This window comes from Saccostrea cucullata, unplaced genomic scaffold (assembly GCF_032062105.1).
Source record: "Saccostrea cucullata isolate Sc308-1 unplaced genomic scaffold, CSIRO_AGI_Scuc_v1 ctg6022, whole genome shotgun sequence".
NCBI lineage: Eukaryota > Metazoa > Mollusca > Bivalvia > Ostreida > Ostreidae > Saccostrea > Saccostrea cuccullata.
Genome location: NW_026918217.1, coordinates 85431 through 105066, shown reverse-complemented (window position 1 = coordinate 105066; position 19636 = coordinate 85431). Strand labels below are relative to the sequence as shown.

The 19636-nt window shown below is 31.5% G+C and overlaps 2 protein-coding genes and 1 pseudogene across 2 annotated transcripts in view; 1 reads left to right on the top strand and 2 right to left on the bottom strand.

The window, feature by feature from the left end:
* The window catches only part of LOC134259430 (uncharacterized), a gene marked incomplete at its 3' end in the record, with an annotated part of 113949 nt that overhangs the window by 10731 nt on the left and 83582 nt on the right, over nt 1-19636 (top strand). The gene's annotated exons all lie outside the window — the stretch shown is intronic.
* LOC134259408 (toll-like receptor 4) lies at nt 1877-6148 on the bottom strand. The gene is made up of 2 exons (XM_062741996.1): nt 6119-6148; nt 1877-4456 (listed from the first exon to the last, which is right to left on the bottom strand). Exon 2 carries the CDS (start codon nt 4450-4452, stop codon nt 2170-2172), a length of 2283 nt encoding a protein of 760 aa, XP_062597980.1. The 5' UTR covers nt 4453-4456; nt 6119-6148; the 3' UTR covers nt 1877-2169.
* LOC134259418 (toll-like receptor 4) lies at nt 13927-14528 on the bottom strand (annotated as a pseudogene).

Below are 19636 nucleotides of genomic sequence, written 5' to 3'. Positions count from 1 at the left end.
TTTAATTTAAAATATTTCCGTGACTTATCACTCAAATTGTTCTCAGTAAGTTTATCCGTAGGGTGCATTTGTTTAAGTATATCCTTTGCTTCAATCCTGTACTGATAGTCAAATACCAAAAATGCATGATCTGGGCATTTACATTTAGTTCCTAGAGCGGATTGTATCATGTAATACTCCCGCATGACACTATTTGGAATTCAGTACAATGTGGTAAAACATCATGAGGTATGCATGCATAATCGACGACCGCTTTCCCTCTGGTTGAGATGGAAGTGAACCGGTTTGATTTCTCTCCAAATCATCCATTTAAAACACAGAATTTACTATCAATTAGGAATATATTCCACGAATGAGTTTCCATGTTTGTTGCAAACATTATCAATTACACATCTGTCGTTGATATTATTCACAACTAAAATTTTTGGAATGTCCAATTCGAGAACAAATATGATATCCATGTCATAATTCAGATAAATCTGCGCCAAAATATGCGAATAAAAGTTTTCTGCATCACGTCCCCAATTCGAATTCTCTGGGGGAAGGTAACACGAGTGCACAGCAAATCGAATGTCGGATTCTTTGTGTTTAAATTCCAACCCTAAGATATCTTCACATGACTTGTCATTAACACGAACCACAAAATGTTGTAATATTGTTTTCCTTACCAAACTTCCTACTCCACCAAATGTTTTTGGTGCACGAATATGCTTAGAATTTCTCTTGTATCCAAAGCATTCATATCCCTGATCGCTCAAGTCCAATTTCTCATTATCTTTGAGATGAGTTTCATTAATGCTTATTATGTCCGCATTCATATGTTCAATAAGTAACACACTTAAATCATGATTGTTAACCGTCCACCCACCTACGTTGATGTGACTAAATTTAATTGGGTGTTCAATAATTCCTATCCATTTTTCATCCACCAGGTCGTGCTGCACGTGATGCGGTGTATTCTCTTCCGTCTGCGTTTTCTTGACAATGCGACCACTAGCAGTAATTCGGTACTGTTTTCTATCTGGGAGTTCATTTAACAGCGTGCGGGCATTTAATTCCAAGATTCGCTCGGTATGTGATTTGCTACATCGAAGATAAACCTTTTTGTATTTTTCTATCCATCTGAGTGTCCGTTTTTCCCGCAAAATTTGTTTTTTCTTTTCCAGATTTGCAAAACTTATCTTAATTATTCCTGGCCTTCAAAATTTTCTACTCTTTAAACGAGCCGCTGCTACTACATTCACCGCAAAATTTGTTTTTTCTTTTCCAGATTTGCAAAACTTATCTTAATTATTCCTGGCCTTCAAAATTTTCTACTCTTTAAACGAGCCGCTGCTACTACATTCACCGAATCATGAAGACATCCTACCAGATCATTGGCGATTTCCAAAACATTTTCATTTCCCTTTTGTTCAACATTTGTCGCAATAATAGTAATTTTCAGGTCATTTAGCGGATCTGTGCTTGAAGCAATACCTGCACAGTTCATTGGGATTGAACTAATTTCTAAGGCCGGTCGTTCTATTTTCTCAACTTTATCTAGTGGCCCCAGAATAGAGTCGATGGACTGTGACAGGACATCGATTTGTTTTTGTTGACTGCCAAGTTCAAGGTCAATATCGCTTTTTATAGCTTTGAGTTTCTCGTCAATTCTTAATAGAAATTCGTTTCGGAATTTATCCAATTTACTATCCAAAGACTTTTGTAACTGCAACTGACCTTTCTGTAAATTTTCGATAGCCTGCCAAATGATAATCACCCGGTCCGTCAAATCTAAATCCGAGTTTTCCAGTCGAACTCGCCATTTTCTTTGCCTGAGGTTTTGGTGTCTGCCCAACAGATGACTGACGACGACGCTTTTCTGACTCGGACATTTAATTCATCCCAGAAATAAAAAAAATTGAATAGCAATGCTACAGAACACACAAAATTTCACAAAATTCCTGCACAAAATCTGGTATAGGTCCAAAATTAGTCAAATTTTGCACAGTGTTATAAAAGAAAACAATTATCTCCTCACGCATGCGCACCAATAACTTATACTATGCGCAGTAAAATACATAATATTTAAAAATATCTACCTTTTATCTAGCTGTTTTCGTCTATGCTTTACAATTCATATCCACCTATAACATATGTAATGATAAAATTACAATTATAGCAAAATACTTATTTATCACCAAATGTATCTGCTGAAAGAGATCTGAAGTAATTGTCATGAGATTTAATTGTTTCCCCAAGTTTGGATCGAAAGGCTGTTACTTCATCTTTATCTCCACCCTCTGGAAATTCTATATAAGATTTTGAATCGATCAAATCCATGAATGAGAATGGTAGTTTTTTCAAGGCGTCTTTCTCTAAAGCCACCAAAAACAGAACGTTTTCACCATTTCTGGAATAAATGGCCTCCATGCGCGCCATGTTTAGTTCAAACATGCACCAGTATGATTGTAAAAACTGCGACGTTATGATGCAGACGGTTTTCCTGCTGTAGTGAATAGCGTTCGTGATATTATCAGCTATCCCTGTTCCTGGGATGAAATCACGATGATGTATACACAGTCTTAGATTGAATTCCTCCTCCAAACGCTTGACTAGGTCGATAACAAATATTCTGTCTTTATCTGAGTAAGAAAAAAATGCATCAAAATAAAATGAATCCTCGCCTAATTTTTCTTGCCCTTGATCACTATATTTTTCCCTCGCCACGTAATACATATATCTTAACTTCCACCTATATCTATAAAGAATACGGCTCGTGGTGATTGTTAAGATGACGATAATTAATGACGTCATAATGACAATGATGAGGGTATATGAGGAACACTGTTTCTCCATCAGTTGGAGTAATTCGATATCTGAGAATCTAATCTTTGAGGAATTTGATAAGGTACAGATATAGTCATCAAAATCTTGGAAAATAACATGCTTTGCAGTAAGCAACCATTTTACGAATTCGAAGTTTTCGCAATTGCATCTTAACCTGTTACCCTTTAAGTTCAACGAGAAGGTCTTGTTCTTAGAAATAGCGTCCAAAGTTGTCCTAGTTGTCTTATTCATTGTGGAAATCTGATTATTGGAGAGATCTAGATATTTCAAATTAACCATATTCTCCAAGGGCAATGTAAACGTACTCAAAGAATTAAAACTGAGGTTAAGATTTTCCAGATAAATGAGATTTCGAAATATATTTGCGGGAAGGTGAGCGATCCTGTTTCGGGTAAGGTTCAAAGAGGTGAGCATGCGCAGGTTTTGAAATATATCTCCATTGATATCATTTTCAATAGTTTCACCGAGAACATTATTGGACAGATCAAGGTGAGACAGGTTTTTAAAATCTTCGAAAAATCTCGGCGAAATATAGCTGCAAAAGTTATTTGAGAAATCTGCATAAATAACACTTTCTAAGCCTTTCATTGGTCCATTCAGTTTATAAATTATACTGTTCTGCATGTAAATATGAGACAGCATAGGCTTCCCGAAAAATCTGAATGTAAACTCTTGAAGAGTCATCTTATACAAATTATCGTGAAAGTAAAAATATTGTAATGTCGAGGGCAGGGAGATGGTTATATTAGCTTGTCTTTGAACAGAAAGCCATCCGTTCATAAACAAGTCTACATGTTTGTCATTGGAGGACGAATTGTTACACACCGGTTTTGTATCATTGCAGCCAATGAAAAAGTCCTTCAATTTTAATTGATGGAAGGAAGACTGAAAACTTGCATCAATGGTCAGCAAGTTGGCCACATTTCCGAGTTCCACTATATATAATCCAAAACTTAGTACATTATTGGCCAGATTTAAATGTTTTAGCGACGTGGGAAGCTCCGACAGAACGCCCCATTCAAGGCTGTTGATGCGGTTTGAAGCCAAGTTAAGGTTTTCCAGTCGTGTATGTTTAAGATCGATAAGATGATATTTTTTAACAATTAAACTCACTCCGTACGTGCATTGCAGTTTTTCAAAATTTAGAATTCGGATTGAAGTTGAATTTTTTAAATCACTTGATACGTTAGCTAGAACCTCAAGTGTCAGTTCCTGATTACCGGAAATATCTAAGTGCACAAGCTTTGAAGAGTTTTGAAAGGTACCAAGTTCAATAGTTTGAAGCAAGTTATCGGAAATGCTTAGATTCCTCATAAAATTATATTTTTCCAATGATCGTTGATTAATGTTTTTAATCCAATTCCTCGATATGTCCAAGTAAACAATGTTTGATGGAAGAGTTGTTGGGAAATTCGAAATCTTGTTATTAGCAAGATTTATTCCCATGACATTTCTATCAAATGTCGGAGCAGAAGTTAGACTGAGGCCTTCACAATTCGCCCACAATTGTCCATTGACTTTATGACACACACATTGTTTGTTTGTCGTACAATCCATTGCTTCCGCTTGCATTAATCTTATGATGAAGAGTAAATATCCAAATCCAGTCACTGTGAAACTCATATTTCTACAAGGTAAAAAATAATTAATGCATAATAGTACCTAGAATTTCCTGTTGGCGAATTTAATTAAAAAAATAAAAGAATCTTTGCAAAACTTCAAAGATGTTAAAAATGTCATTTCTTTTTAGATAATGTCAATCGATAATACATGAATCCATCATGTTTAATTGTAAAAAAAGGAAAGGGTATTTTTAAAGAAATATCTGTTTTATTATAAAAAATAAATAATTTAAAAGAAAATTTGCCAAGGAACGCACATATATCTATAAAGATGCACACGCTCTTACTTAAAACAGTAAAACATCTTTTTAATTGAAGAAAAAAAGGAAGAAAAGTAAAGCTAATTGTATTTTTTATTTCAAAATTTATTAAACAAAGAAATGCTTTACATTTTTTGGACAAAAAAGAAAGAAGCTTAGACACATCACGCCTTTGTATTTTTTGTGTGTTTTTCATTAAGACATTAAATATAACTGAGCGTATTGATATTTACATTCCCTCAAGAAAGCAATCTTTCCATTCAGTTTAAAAATCCAACTTGATTTCAAAATCTTTATTCAACTAGTTTTCAAAACAGCTTTAAGGAGCCAAAAAATGCAATTTAAAACTAAATAATTAAAACATTACTGTTACAAATACTTTCCTGCTGGCGATTTCTGAATAAAAAGCAGACGGACGGACAGACGGACGGACGACGGACAAAATGTGATCAGAAAAGCTCACTTGAGCCTTCGGCTCAGGTGAGCTAAAGAAAGGAAGAAAAGAAAAGCTAATTGTATTTTTTATTTCAAAATTTATTAAACAAAGACGTTTATCAAATTTTTTGTGTGTTTTTCATTTTTTTTTTTTTAACATTCCCTCAAGAAAGCAATCTTTCCAAAAAATCCAACTTGATTTCATTTTATTCAATAATGTTTTCATAATTGATAAATTTTCAACAATATTTCATGAGATTTCAAAGAATTAAATACATTTAACAAATAATGCGTTTAACAAATACTTATTCTTGAAGAAAGAATGAAGCTTCGACAAATCCTGTATTTAATTTTAAAAATATCTGTATTTTTGTTTTTGTTTCATGAGGGCATTAAACAGATATTAAGGGGATTATTATTTGAATTCCATCAAGGAAAAACTAACTTTCCAATTCTTTGAAACAGGAAGTTTTAAAATAAATCAACCTTGAATTTTAAAATTAAATTCAAGTGGTTTAAAATACTGCTTTATTTGTTAAATTATCCTCGTAAGAAAATTCTATACCTGAGACGGTTGTTTTGTAAGTAAAAGATGAAGTTCAGATTAAAAAAAAAAAAGAAAAGCAACTTTATGTTATGTAATAACATTCGGTTAATTTAAAAAAAAATATGTATTTTTATAGAACCGAGTAAATTGAAGTTTGAAAACGGTTCAGTCATAAAAATATCTCTTCAATACTTTTAATAATTTTTTATATAAAGCACATAATATTCATCAACTACATGTAGTAAGACCTGGAACTAGACCTTAAATGACATTTAAAATCATTTCAATTATTTAAACTGAAACAGCATTTTGATGCTCCAAACTTAAAATGTATCTTATTGCTTGTTATATATCAAGAAAAAAAAAAATAGGGGGAAACTTTAAAATACCCTTTATTATTATAGTGTATATCATGTCAAACAAACCTTTGTGAACGTAATCCTCCTTATCCTCCCTGGTTGCTGGTCATTTAACAAGTAAGGTCAGGTAAATTTATATAACTATAAAATGAAATACAACATGAATTTAAAAATATCGCAAGTTATAGAAAATTTATAAGTTAAATTTTGAAATCCGCACGTTTTTGTTTCAGTGTTTGTTTGTGTTTCATACCCTTCCATCAGCGACATCGTCACACCTTTACTTTTAAGAGATTCTTTTTCAAAATACAGAAATTTTGCCCGAAATGTATTGGATCTTTGAAATACAGTAAAACATCTTTTTAATTGAAGAAAAAAAGGAAAAGTTAGGCTAATTGCTTTCTGAATCTTAAGATATATAAGACAAAGAAATGCATTACATTATTTTGAAAAAAAAGAAAGAAGCTCAGACAAATCATGCCTCTGTATTTTTGTGTGTGTCTCATTTTAAAGACATGAAAAATAATTAAGTGGATTATCATTTACATTCCCTCAAGAAAGCAATCTTTCCATTCTGAGAACCACGATCAAAATTTTTTTTAGCTAACATGAAGTTGCTTTTCTATTTCTTTTTTTTAATCTGAAGTCCATTTCAAACAAACCTTTGTGAACGTGTTCCTCCTTATCCTCCCAGGTTGCTGATCAATCAACAAGTGAGGTCAGGTAAATATACACATACTATAAAATGAAATACTACATGAATTTAGAAATATTGCAAATTATAGAAAATTTATTAGTTAAATTGTGGATTCCGAAAGTTTTTCTTTCAATTTTTTGTTGTGCTCCGTACCCTTTGATCAGCGACATAATCACAGCGTTACTTTTTTAGAATTTTTTTTTTTTTCAAAATACAGAAAGAAATACGCACGCTAACTCTCGATTCCCGCCTACATTTTAGAGCCATTTAATTCAATATAAATAGCTATTTCGCCATTAAATCTTTGTTTAATACAAAGAACAGTTCAATGATAATTGATAAATTGACTTAATACCAACGCTAAACAGTAAATTATTCATAATTCCAGCTCTTGAAAAAAGGGGGGTAGGCGATATTTTCCATTGAAATCGGAGTTTCAAGCATCACCATATTTTGAAATAGTCTTGGATATGATTAAATGTTCCTTATATTTTTTCTTATGTTTTAGGCAAATAAATAAAACATAAATATATCAACTAGATACGATCTCGTTGCGAGCAACGAGAGGTCTTCCGTCCGTTTTAGGAAAAGAAACCCACGTAAAATCGAGCTGAAAAGAGAAATTAAAAATTTTGGTCACAAGGAGGATTGAACCAATGTCGCCAACGTGAATGTGCTTTTTTTTTACTTTTTTATCCTCAACGCGCTAACCATTAAGCTATTGAGAGTACTGCTCTAAACATGCTTGTGTATACTTTTGCAACAGTTCACCTGTCTAAGAATTATAAAAAAACATTCATAATTTCGCGGCAAACGCCACGAGTAAATATTTGCGCCTTTTCTTTGGACTGATCTATTAAATAGGTATGATAGCTTCTATTAAATTTTAAAAATAAAACATTCTTAGCGCCTTTATTTTATTTCGACGTTAAGAAAGAATATGTAACACATTATAAACATTTCATATTGTATCTAGCCCAGTTACACTAAAGCAGTGAAACGGAAATTTAGTTTTAAGATTGACACTTAATTGCAACTTACCCGTATATACTCGCCTATAATTCGTTCCGCCTATAAGTCGGTTGTATTTTAAAAGCTTATATACCATAGGGACTGACCTCATATAAAACCATTCATTTTATAGCTCGCCTATAAGTCGGACATAGAGTTTTGGACCAGAAATTAACTCCCAAAAATCCGACTTATAGGCGAGTATATACGGTACTACTGTAACGTGTCGGACCTGAGCGGTCAGTAGGTCCGTGCTCGGATTACCGAGTTTTACTGGGGATATGATTGAATGCAATATTTACAGATAATAATATGACACCTGCCTGGTGTCTTTAAATTGAATAACCTAAGTGCTTTGTACACTTATATATCTTCAGTTAATACCGGCAACTGCCTGGTGCCATATGACAATTGCCTCACCATACAACTGACTACATAAGTCAACAGTCACCTGCTGGTGACTATATAACTCTATCCAGGTAGCTACAATATAATTACACAGTATTTAACTTTGTAAGAGCTTTTCTGTCCTAATGACAAACATATAGCTAACGTCACAAAGCTATATTTAAACTAGTCACTGACTACGGCAACTTTGCACAATTCCATTTGATTGATACACTAATAGGTTTCTGCACCAAAGTGAAGACACAAGCCAATTAGCTGTACTGCCCCCTTGTACCTCAACTTAATCAACGATCATAAGTTATCAGATATCATATTGATAAAATACTACAGACTGCCTTTCTTTTGGCAACACTATTATTATTTTCTAACAGAACATCATTTATCAATAAAACTTGTATAATTCTGTTGTCAATTGACCAATTAATTACAATATCTACATTAAATATCTATTATAATATAAACAAGTAACGGGAGGTAACTCCTCCAACCATTTCACTACTTCGTTAGAGTCGAAGTAGTTTTTTACATTTCATGTATCCTTATGTCAGAATCGTTTAATCAAACGCTCAGCTGCCTCCATAAACCCCTACTCGCGAAATGGTGGAGAGAGAGAGATAGCCGAGAGAGATTTTCAAATGTTAATATCTAGAGTTCAGACAAACCAATATCCAAACAACTTACATAGTAAGAATCAATCAAAAAGTCTCTATTATCATTCCAAAAATTGATAAAAAATATTGAAAAACAAAAAAGTTAGAAAATGAGATTTTTTTAAATTAGCTTCTCCTAACGACAGGAAGTACCGACGACGAACGAAGAGTTGCGTCCTGGATGGTATTTATCTCGATCTTTAATCCTTGAAAGTTTCATGTTGATATCTTTTACCGTTTTTGAGTTTAACCGCGGACAAAATGTCATTTTAATTTCAGGAAAAGTCCCTTAACTTGGCACCGAAAGCGAGTTTTCCAAAAATCTCTCGGAAAAAATAACTTCAGATAACAACACATTATTCCTGTAAATTTCATGAAAATCCATTCAGTAATCTTTGAGAAATCGCGTGCACAAATTTTGATGTACGGAAAAATAATAATAATAAGAAACAGTAGAATCGCTATAAGGTCTTCCGTGAAGACGGAAGACCTTAATAAAATATAATGTTTCAGTTGTATATTGCCTTGAACATGATGGAAAATAAGCATTTTTATCGTTTTTTTATCAATAAACATATGTTCCCCCCCGTGTCACACAAAAAGCTTTGGTACATGTATGAATATGTGAAATAACATTCTATATTACCTGTAAAAAGCAATTTTTGTGACACGGGGGGGGGGGAAGATGTTTTAAAAATATTTTTCCGTTTTCTGTTGATTTCTATAGTGAAAAACACAAGTTTTACCAAAATTTTAGAGTTATCTCTCCTTGTTTTCCCAAATAAGAAATATTTTATGAAAATCCAGATAATTATCTATAAAAAATATTAAAAATTCATCGAATATGTTACCTTTTGAAAATTGACTCGGAGGTAGGCGGGAGAACAATGCTATCGTTCGCAGTTCTTTTGCCCGAAATGTATTGGATCATAAAGATACATATTTCTTTGAATTTTCATAACTATATGACTTCTGTAAGAGTAAATAATTGCAGATTTTTTTTGAACGACCTTCGTACATAATATAACGTGAACTTGTTAGTCTATTACATACTATTTATAGAGTCATCTGCCAGGTTAACACACCTCGTCAAAAACATCCTCGGCTGCTTGTTTACTTTTCAATAATTTTCCTTCTCAAATGATGATTGATGAAAACTCCTGGTTGATTTATTGAAGAAATGTACTAATTCTCCTTATTCACCTCTAAAGAGAGAGAGAAGGGGAATTCCAAACATTATCATTCATATTTTAATCACTAAGTTTAAATTTCAGTTCAACAAAGCGTTGAAATTTAAAATCATGCCTGTCTTCACTGTTTATTCAATAGAAACTAACAAGCATAGAGTCTTGAATTTTACGCTTGAAGCACTGTGAACGTGACTTTTATTTTGTGCATAAAAAAATTAAGAATAATAAGGATATTAAAGAATTAGAGAACAATCTTCTTCTCAGGAACTACTGTAAGCATCCTGGGTAGTGTAGATTTTGAATTTTCCAAATTATGACACATAGAGTAGGAGGAATATGCTTGAACCATAATATTAATTTTATCAATCACTCAATTTAATATGTATAATAGCTATCGTTAGAATACATGTATAATAATACCTTTCTTATTAATACCGGAAATTTAATATGAATCTCTTTTCGACTAAAAATAAAATCTGGACTCTTTAAATGACTCTATTTTATTTTATACGGAAAATAATAAAGGAATGGACTATATAAACGTTGACAATTGTAATCAAATTTCTTTGGCTTAGTACGTAGAACATGTTCTTTGTTCGTCCTCGTAATATTGTTTATATTCTATATTGTGGTGATGTAGATGTTTCTACAATCAATAAAAAATACCTCTCAAAATAAAACAAAACCCAGTGCAAAGATCTGAAAAAAAAATTATAATACATTTGTATATAAAAATACGGAATTCCTCAAACACACATCCAAAAAATTAAGGTACAAATTAGCATTACAGGTTGACATTAGTTACCTTTAAAAAAATAAAAGGCGTTTTACAAGCTATCCGTATATGGCATTCATGTTTCTTTCTTGTAAAGGGTGACTGCACACAACGACGTGATTAATTGACTTGATAGATATCAAGGACATGTATAAAAAAATCCCGAGATCTCTTTTTTACGATCTCCCTATTTATTCTGTATGGTACAAATACATTATTTACATGGGTAAAACATCTAATTAACAATATGCGCCAGTACATGCAAGTAAAGAATATTTTAAATCGATGCCTGTCAATGTAACTAGTTCTTCTTAGCAGAGAACTTGCAACCTACAAATTCAATTGATGCAAAGCATCAAAGCGGCCAACAAAATATACCGTTTAAATAGAAAATTGCAAAAATAAAACATTTTCGTTATCCTAGGGGTTCTGATATGCTTTTCTCACAAACCCTTGGCATAGGGTATTTAAAAGTTTAGATTTTTTTTTTCTTAAGTTGGGATTGAAATGGATCAACATCGATCGACTAATCAGCGATTTATTTTTGTAAATGACTGCGTTCAGGGATATATTTTGACTCTTTTCTCCCATGAATGAAAACGACAACTAAACGATGATCACTTGCTATTCCATGAATAGATATTTCTCATCCAATATCTTAAGATATTTGCAAAATATAATTTCATAGAATCTATATTGAAGATATAGACTTGCACTGAATAGAACATGATTTAAATACTTTTTGCTGATGACGCACTATATGCATCCATGTTCAAATTTGAAATCACGTGACGATGTCAAATCCCTTCTTTCCCAGCACTGTATGTAAAGTGTTCAAGAGGAGAATGGCCTATCAGAAACCAGTGGCTTGTGAAGATGGCGAAAAAGAACACGCACTGAATATTTTTTATATCAGTTTAAATGTGTGCATCTTCATTATTGTATTATTAATTTTAAAAAAATATGATGAACTCCACTTTAAAAGAGACTCGTACCCCGTGAATCAGAATTTCATTTATGAAAATTAGTTTCATGAAGTTGTAGATGAGATGTTAATTATCCTTGCAATTAAAAGAAACATGTCTGTTTACAACAAATAATATTGACTAAAACGTGTTTGTCCTTACGCAAAGTACGCGTAACGCTTTTTTAATTTATTAATCCAGTTTCCTTATTCAGTTTTAACTTTAAAAAAAATCTAGGTAACTTTTAAACATTAGACACAAAAAATAGAAAGAAATAAAAAAAAATTATATGAAAATTATGTGAAACTAAGAATTTTGGGATTCATTTGATTGAAACACCATTATGTTTTCACGAAGTAAACTTAATTCCTTAATAAAAATTATACTTTCTTCTTCAGAAAAGTAGAAAAAATTTTTTATTGCTTTAGAATTTTGATATTAACCAGACAATTCAGAGTTAAATATGAGAAAGGGAAAACAACTCACCAGTATTGTGATTTAATTTTAAAAGGATGTCAGGATCGCTAATAAAAATTGATAAAATTCTTTTAGACACAAGGTCAACAACAATCTTTTGGAATCTGTTTAACAATTAATGGCACTGTCAAAATAGTCACCTTAAGAATAAAAGAATTATAAACTCATACGATGACATTATTCCTTTGTGTTACACAATTAAATAGAGGATAACATCTTTCAACGACATTTTTTCAAGAAACAAGTATATGAACTGTATTTCATGTTAAAAGTCGATATTTTACATTGAATTCAAAATAAAAGGCGTCACAGAAGGTGCCACTTTTTTTTTTTTTTTTTTTTTTACATATCTTCATGTTAGGCAGAACACACAAATCAGGGAAAGTAACTCAGATTAAAATGGACGCATTTCAACTCTTCCATTGTCTAATTACTTATTATGAAATATAATTATACATTTTCACCTGCATATAGGGTTAAAACCTAAAAATTCAATCAAGGTCGACTTGTAAAAACAACAACAAAATTATGTAACAGGGCATTCGAAAAACTCAGCTGAGCATTTCGAAAATACTGTGACAGATCTAGATTCAACTACCAAATAAGTATATACTAAAAATCATAGTGTTGTGTTTTAATTTAAATATTCATTTAATGCCAACTTCCATATTATTGATTTTAAAGAAATGATACTGTGACATAGATAGAAAATGCTTAGATAATTTATCTGTAATTTTCAGAAACATAAACAGAGATATGCTTAGTCCCATTTATATGACAAGAAAATCACTAATCGAACTGTGTTTAAAACTATAAAATTCTGTATAATTATTGCAAAATTATTGCAGATAGATATCAAAACTTGCTGTCCCACGATTAAGTAAGTAAGTAAGTAAGTAAATTTTATTTAAAGTCGGTATTGTATACATACATAACAATAAACATGAAGTCTGTAGAGCTCTTAAACCGACTATCACAGTTAAAATATCACAGAAAGACGTTTACACATAAATTATCATGCAAAAACAAATGTACATATATACACATACAAAAATTATTACAGATAAAATAAATTTTAAGAATTTAACAAATTTTAAGAATTTATAGTTTCTTTAGAATAAGTTAAAGAAAAATAGACAACTTGAAAAGCAATATGACTGCATTAAGAAAAACAATAATAAATATAACGTGAGTATTATAAATAAATAAATAAAAGTCATATGATAGTACATGTAATAAAGTTAAGCACTAAGTTTAATTCATAAATTCAGATAAAAATAACTAATTGTGTTATTAATAATATTAAAAATAAATAAATAAAAAAAAACCCGATAACTGAATAAATTTGAAAGTTTAGGAAATTTAAAATTCACACAGACATAGCTTAACCAAATTGAGAACGAAGGAAAGAATGAAAAATAAAAATAAATAATAATAATAATAATTTTAAAGTAATTTATGTTCCTCATCAATACACATCCTGCCCAGTGATTGGGTCAGTCCCTACCTACATAGGCAAGATATGCATATTGTGAGGTTAAAGGAAGAAAAAAAAAATGAGATAGGTGATATCAGAGAAAATGAAAGATTTCAAAAATAAATGAAAATTCAACTGTTTCTAAACATTGTCTCATCAGCTATGCAGCCCTACGCTGTGGTTTCTGCAGGAACTGCATTTGCATTTTTCCCCCGTCCATGTCTCTATGAAAGTTTTAAATTGGCTGAGGGTGGAAAGTTCCCTAGCATGATTTGGTAGAGAATTCCACAGCGTAGCAGCTGCATAGCTGAATGACTGTTTAAGTTGCACGATTTAAGAACATCTCCAAGTTTAGATCTAGAGCCTGTTTCTTCGTCCTGATCTCCTCCCTCCGGAAATTCTATATAAGATTTTGAGTCAAATAAATCCATGAATGAAAATGGAAGTTTTTTCATGGCGTCTATCTCTAAAGCCACAAGGAGCAAAAAATTTTCACCGTTTCGGGAATAAATGGCTTCAATGCGTGCCATGTTTAGTTCAAACATGCACCAGTATGATTGTAAGAAATGTGGAGAAAGGACACAGACGGTTTTCCTGCTATTATGAATAGCATTGGTAACATTATCTGCTATCCCTGTTCCTGGGATGAAATCACGATGGTGTATACACAACTTTAGATTGAATTCTTCTTCCAGACGCTTTACAAGGTCGATGACGAATGTTCTGTCTTTCTCAGCATAAGATACAAATGCATCGAAGTGAAACAAATCTGTTGTTTCTTGCTCTTTTCATTATCTTTGTACTTTTCCCTTGCGACGTAATACATATATCTCAATTTCCATTTATATCTATAAATTATACGACTGATGGTGATTGTTAAGATAACAAAAATAAGTGATGTCATAATCACGATGATTAAAGTATATGAGGAACACTGCTTTTCCAACAGTTCGAGTAATCGAATATCTGAGAACCGAACCTTAGTGGAATTCGAAAAAATTACACGAATAATCATCAAAATGAAGAAAAACAATAATCTTGGAAGTGAGAACCCATTTCACGAATTCTAAATTTCCACAATCGCATCTCAATCTGTTGCCCTTTAAATTCAAATAGATATACTTTTCTTGCGATATTGCGTGCAACATTTTTCTAGTTTCCTTATCTATCGTTGATATTTGGTTCTAAGAGAGATCTATATAAAACAAATGAACCATATGGTTTATAGACATCGTAAAATCACCAGGAGAATTATAGCTCAGATTTAATTGTTTAAGTTGGACTAGATTTTGAAAGATTTTTGCCGGAAGTCGAATAATCCTGTTTCGAGTTAAGTTCAGGGAAGTGAGCATCCTCAGATTTTGAAAGATTTTTCCATCTAAGTCATTTTCAAGACTTTCACCGAGTGCATTATAGGAAAGATCAAGATGAGACAAATTTCTAAAATCTTCAAAAAATCTGCGTGAGATAAAGCTGCAAAAATTATTTGAAAAGTCTGCATAAATGACACTTCTCATGCCTATAATGGGTCCATTCAGTTCTTAGATAATATTGTTTTGCAAATAAAGCTTTGACAAAGTAGGTTTACCAATAAATTTGAATGAAAAATCCTGAAGGGTAATTTTATACATGTTATCGTGAAAATACACTGTTCGGAGAGTAGATGGCAGGTAGAATGTTCTATTTTTCGGTCTCAGTAATGGCATGCTCCTTCTCGGGTCCTTAGTCTGGTTATTTGTTAAAGTTGCAGAAACCTTTCGAACATCGTTGCAGTCCATGAGGATGTTTTCTACATTTAGTTGATGAAAAGAGGACTGGAAACTCGCATTGATAGACATGATAATTGGCAAATCACCAAATTCTACTAAATAAACCCCAAAACTGAGTTTATTATTGGCCAGGTTCAGATGCTTTAGGGACTTGGGTAGCTCAGTCAAAACATCCGCTTCAAGACTGTTGATACGATTTGATGCCAAATTAAGTTCCTCTAAAAGTGTCTGTTTAAGTCCAAGTAGGTGATATTTTTTAACAATGAAACTTACGCCGTACGTACATTGTAGATTTCCAAAATTTAAAACGCGAATAGCAGAAGAATTTCTCAAATCACTCGATATATTTGCCAAAACCTCCAGAGTGAGCTCCAGATTTCCGGAAATATCAAGGTGCTGGAGATATAAAGAGTTTTAAAAAGAACCCAACTCGATTATCTGTAGTGAATTATGTGATATAGATAAATTGCGCAGATATATGTATTTTTCCATGGATTGTCGATTCACGATTCTCATCAAATTTCGTGAGACGTCCATAAAAGTGACATTAAGAGGTAGATTTTTAGGGAAATCGGTTAGTCGGTTATTAGCAAGAATGACGTCATTACTAAAGGAAGGTGCTGCTGCAAGTGTAAGGTTTTCACACATTGCCCATAAATCTCCCTTTATTTTATGACATACACATCGTTTATTTGACGAACATTCCAAGGTTTGCACTCGAATAAATTTTGTTACAATGGCAAGAAGACACAGTTCAATAACTACAAAGTTCATAATGCTACAAAAGATAAAAACAGCTACAACTGCATCATCTACCTCCACAAAAAATAATTATACATGTATGTAAAATAATAAAAAAAAAAATGTTGATTGACACTAACTTAAGAATATCTATTTATAAAATATAATGATTAATATGTCGGCAGGTATTATGTTTCTTTTTTTATTATTTTTTTTTTTTGTATTTATTTTAGTTTTTGATATTTGTTTCGGTTTTTAGTAAATTTTTTTTTTGCCTTGTTTTTAAGTCAAAAATTCAGTTTCCAATCTTTTCGATTTTTAATAATCTTTTTATTTTCATTCTATTAAATCATGAAGCTATGTTTAAGTTATCATAAAACAATGTTATGGGGTTGTTCATGAAGAAAATACAACAAGATTTAAAAAGTCAAATGGATAAATACCTAATTATGACAATACGAGGGTTGTCCAAAAAGTTCGTGGACGATGACGTTTTTGTGAAAATAAATCTCTTGTATATCAAAATATTTCTTATGCAAAAACAAATCAGAATGATTTAATTTTTATTGATAGAACGTAAAATATTTGTAAAAATCGGTGTCTTTAAAGGTCGCAAATAGTGCACACGGACCAAGGTTAAAATGACATAAACTCTGATATAAAGTATTCGAATTAAAATGATTATTTTCTATATAAGAGAAGTCAAAAATTAATAAAAATTTTATGTAACACAGATAAAGAAGATATAACAAATTAATGATATCTCAAGTATCGCTTAATATATAGACATTACAAATACTAAACAAAACCCCTAACAAATATGTGTTAAAACTCGACAAAAAAAAGCGACGTCGGCCGTCTGCACGGGGCAGCGTCCGACCAAAAAAAAATAGTTTTTAAAACTGTTGAAACAACGTAAGAGACAAAATATTTGTTAAAACAACTCAAAATTATTGAAATATATTTAGTGTATCAATTTCAGAATGGTATATACGATTTTTCAACGGTGTGTACAAATTCGAAGACACTAGTACAAGAATTTAAAAACACATGTTATTTACTGAAAATGGAGATTTCTATTCATAATGTTGTTATAAATCTAGCGCAGCGTCGGACTGGGCTGTGGAGTTTGTGTATACGAAATGTTTATTTAAATGACGCTCATAATTTTTTGTGCATTGTTTTGAGTTTTAAAAATTAATTAAATTATCTATACTTAAAGATTATTGTTAGCACTTGGAAGTGCGTTGCGCTTTAAAAAAGAAATGAAGTGTGTGTCCGTGAACAATGTGTTAAGGTAAAATCCAAATGTTTGACGTTATAATGAAATTAGCTTAACGTCAGACAGGCCCGTGCGCACAATCTGCAATTTTTAAAGACCCCGATTTTTACAAGAAAATTAAGTTTCCAAAATAAGTATCAAACCATTCTGACTTGGTTTTTCATTAGAAATATGTTGATATCACTACTGGACGAAAAAAGTGCTGAGAATCCCAAATTTTACTGATAATGTCTGATAATTACTGATACGGTGCTGTTCTTGCTGATAATTACTGACATTTACTGTTATTATTACTGTTGTTGCTGATAATTTTAGTTGTTGCTGATAAATACTGATAATTACTGTCGTCTTTTACTGTGGAGTCTGATAAATACTGATAAATACTGTTGAGGTACTGTCGTTGCTGAGAATTGCTGATAATTACTGTTGAGGTACTGTCGATGCTGAGATTTACTGATAATTACTGTGGTCATTGTTTTTGACCTGGGAATGGATTAAAATAGCCTGAGAAATGATTATTTGTTGTTTTTTTTTTAAAGTATTTTAACAAATCCATTACAGTCAGTTACAAAATAAATTATTCTAAATAAAAAAGTCACATTTTATTAATTTGTTTTCAGTTTTCATATATTAATTTCATTATAATAATTTTTGACCATAATGTTAACATAAGCTTTTATAAATTTTTTATGTTTTTTTCTTTAAATTTCTCCTTAAACGTAGATGACATTATCTGAGGAAAATTATTCTGTTGTATTTGCAGTGGTTTTTCTTCCCAAGTATTTTTTTCAAAAGTTTAATTTTTGTTAAAAAAATCTCATCTCATATTTTTTCTCACATGTATGTGTACTGTCATCAAAAGCTTTTTGTGGGTTTCTTTAATATTTCAATACAGTCAATGGTTTTAAATATCAATTTATTTTACCGTGTGGAGAACTGAAAATGCATGAGCACATTAAGTTAAAAACACCCCCCCCCCCCTTTTCCAATTACTTTTAAATTAAGCTCTCATTTTAACAAAACAGTATTAAATATTTTTCATAAAATCTAGTCTTGAAGCGTACACTTGTTATTTTATAGAAGAATGTGACAGAGTTAAATAATGAAATTGAAGCATCTTTAATTATTTTTTTTTATATATATATTATGTAGACAGCGCGCTCTAGTTCTCCGATGTCCTCCCTGCGAATATTATATCGTGTCGCTTTCTAGCTTTCTCTCTCTCTCAATCTCTTTTAAATTATTTGTTAAGGCTTAAGGATTGTACACTACATGACATAAATCTTATGCAGAGTGATTTTCAGTCAATGAAATATACGTCTTTGTTTAGGCTAATTCATTTTTCATTGTATACAGTTTTAAGTCTATGGGCATATGGCTTCTAATATTATGCGCCACTCCTTAAACATGTTATATGCGGTCAGTCAGTTAAAAAACTAAATAAAATAAATCATAACTTGAATAAACTTTTTCCATTAATGCAAACTTTGTGCTTGTTTTTATTGAACATACATGTCAACTACGTGTAAAAGTTCTACTTTCGTTTAGAATCGGGTCAATTATTAGTACATTCTGCCATAGGGATATCGTTACGGCTTGCGTTTTTGTAAAATTAGAATTTTGTGCAGTGATTATAATTTTTTTTTAATTCCATTTTTCTCCGAGACCTTTGTATAAACGAACAGTACAGATTTGGTGCTTATTTATATGATTTTACTTGACTGTAGCACAAAAAGGAGGGGGTGAAATACTGTCTACAGTTAAGTGATAGTCGATAGGGCAAGGTCTGTTCTTTAGTTGTGTGTTTTAAAAGTCATGCAAGTTATGATATTATATATACTTATCGAATTTTTTATATGCATGAATAAGATTATTTTAGACAATCAATTGCAATGAACCATACAAATTTCAGAACTGAAGTTATTATAACATTTATTCATGAGTGCGATACACAACGTCATGTTTCTGACATTCAAAATCCATACATTTAAGGTTTTTTTTTCTCGGATTAAGCGAAGTGGAGTTTCCCTGCATTTGAATTGGGAACAATCCATGCTAATATTAATTTAAAAAAGTGCTTCACTAAACAATCTTTCTCTTTATATTTATATGATTTTATATTTTGCACACTTTTTTTTATTA

Bases quoted from the DNA above. Each gene is read 5' to 3' on its own strand.
- LOC134259408 (XM_062741996.1), bottom strand. From the start codon at position 4,452: ATGAGTTTCACAGTGACTGGATTTGGATATTTACTCTTCATCATAAGA.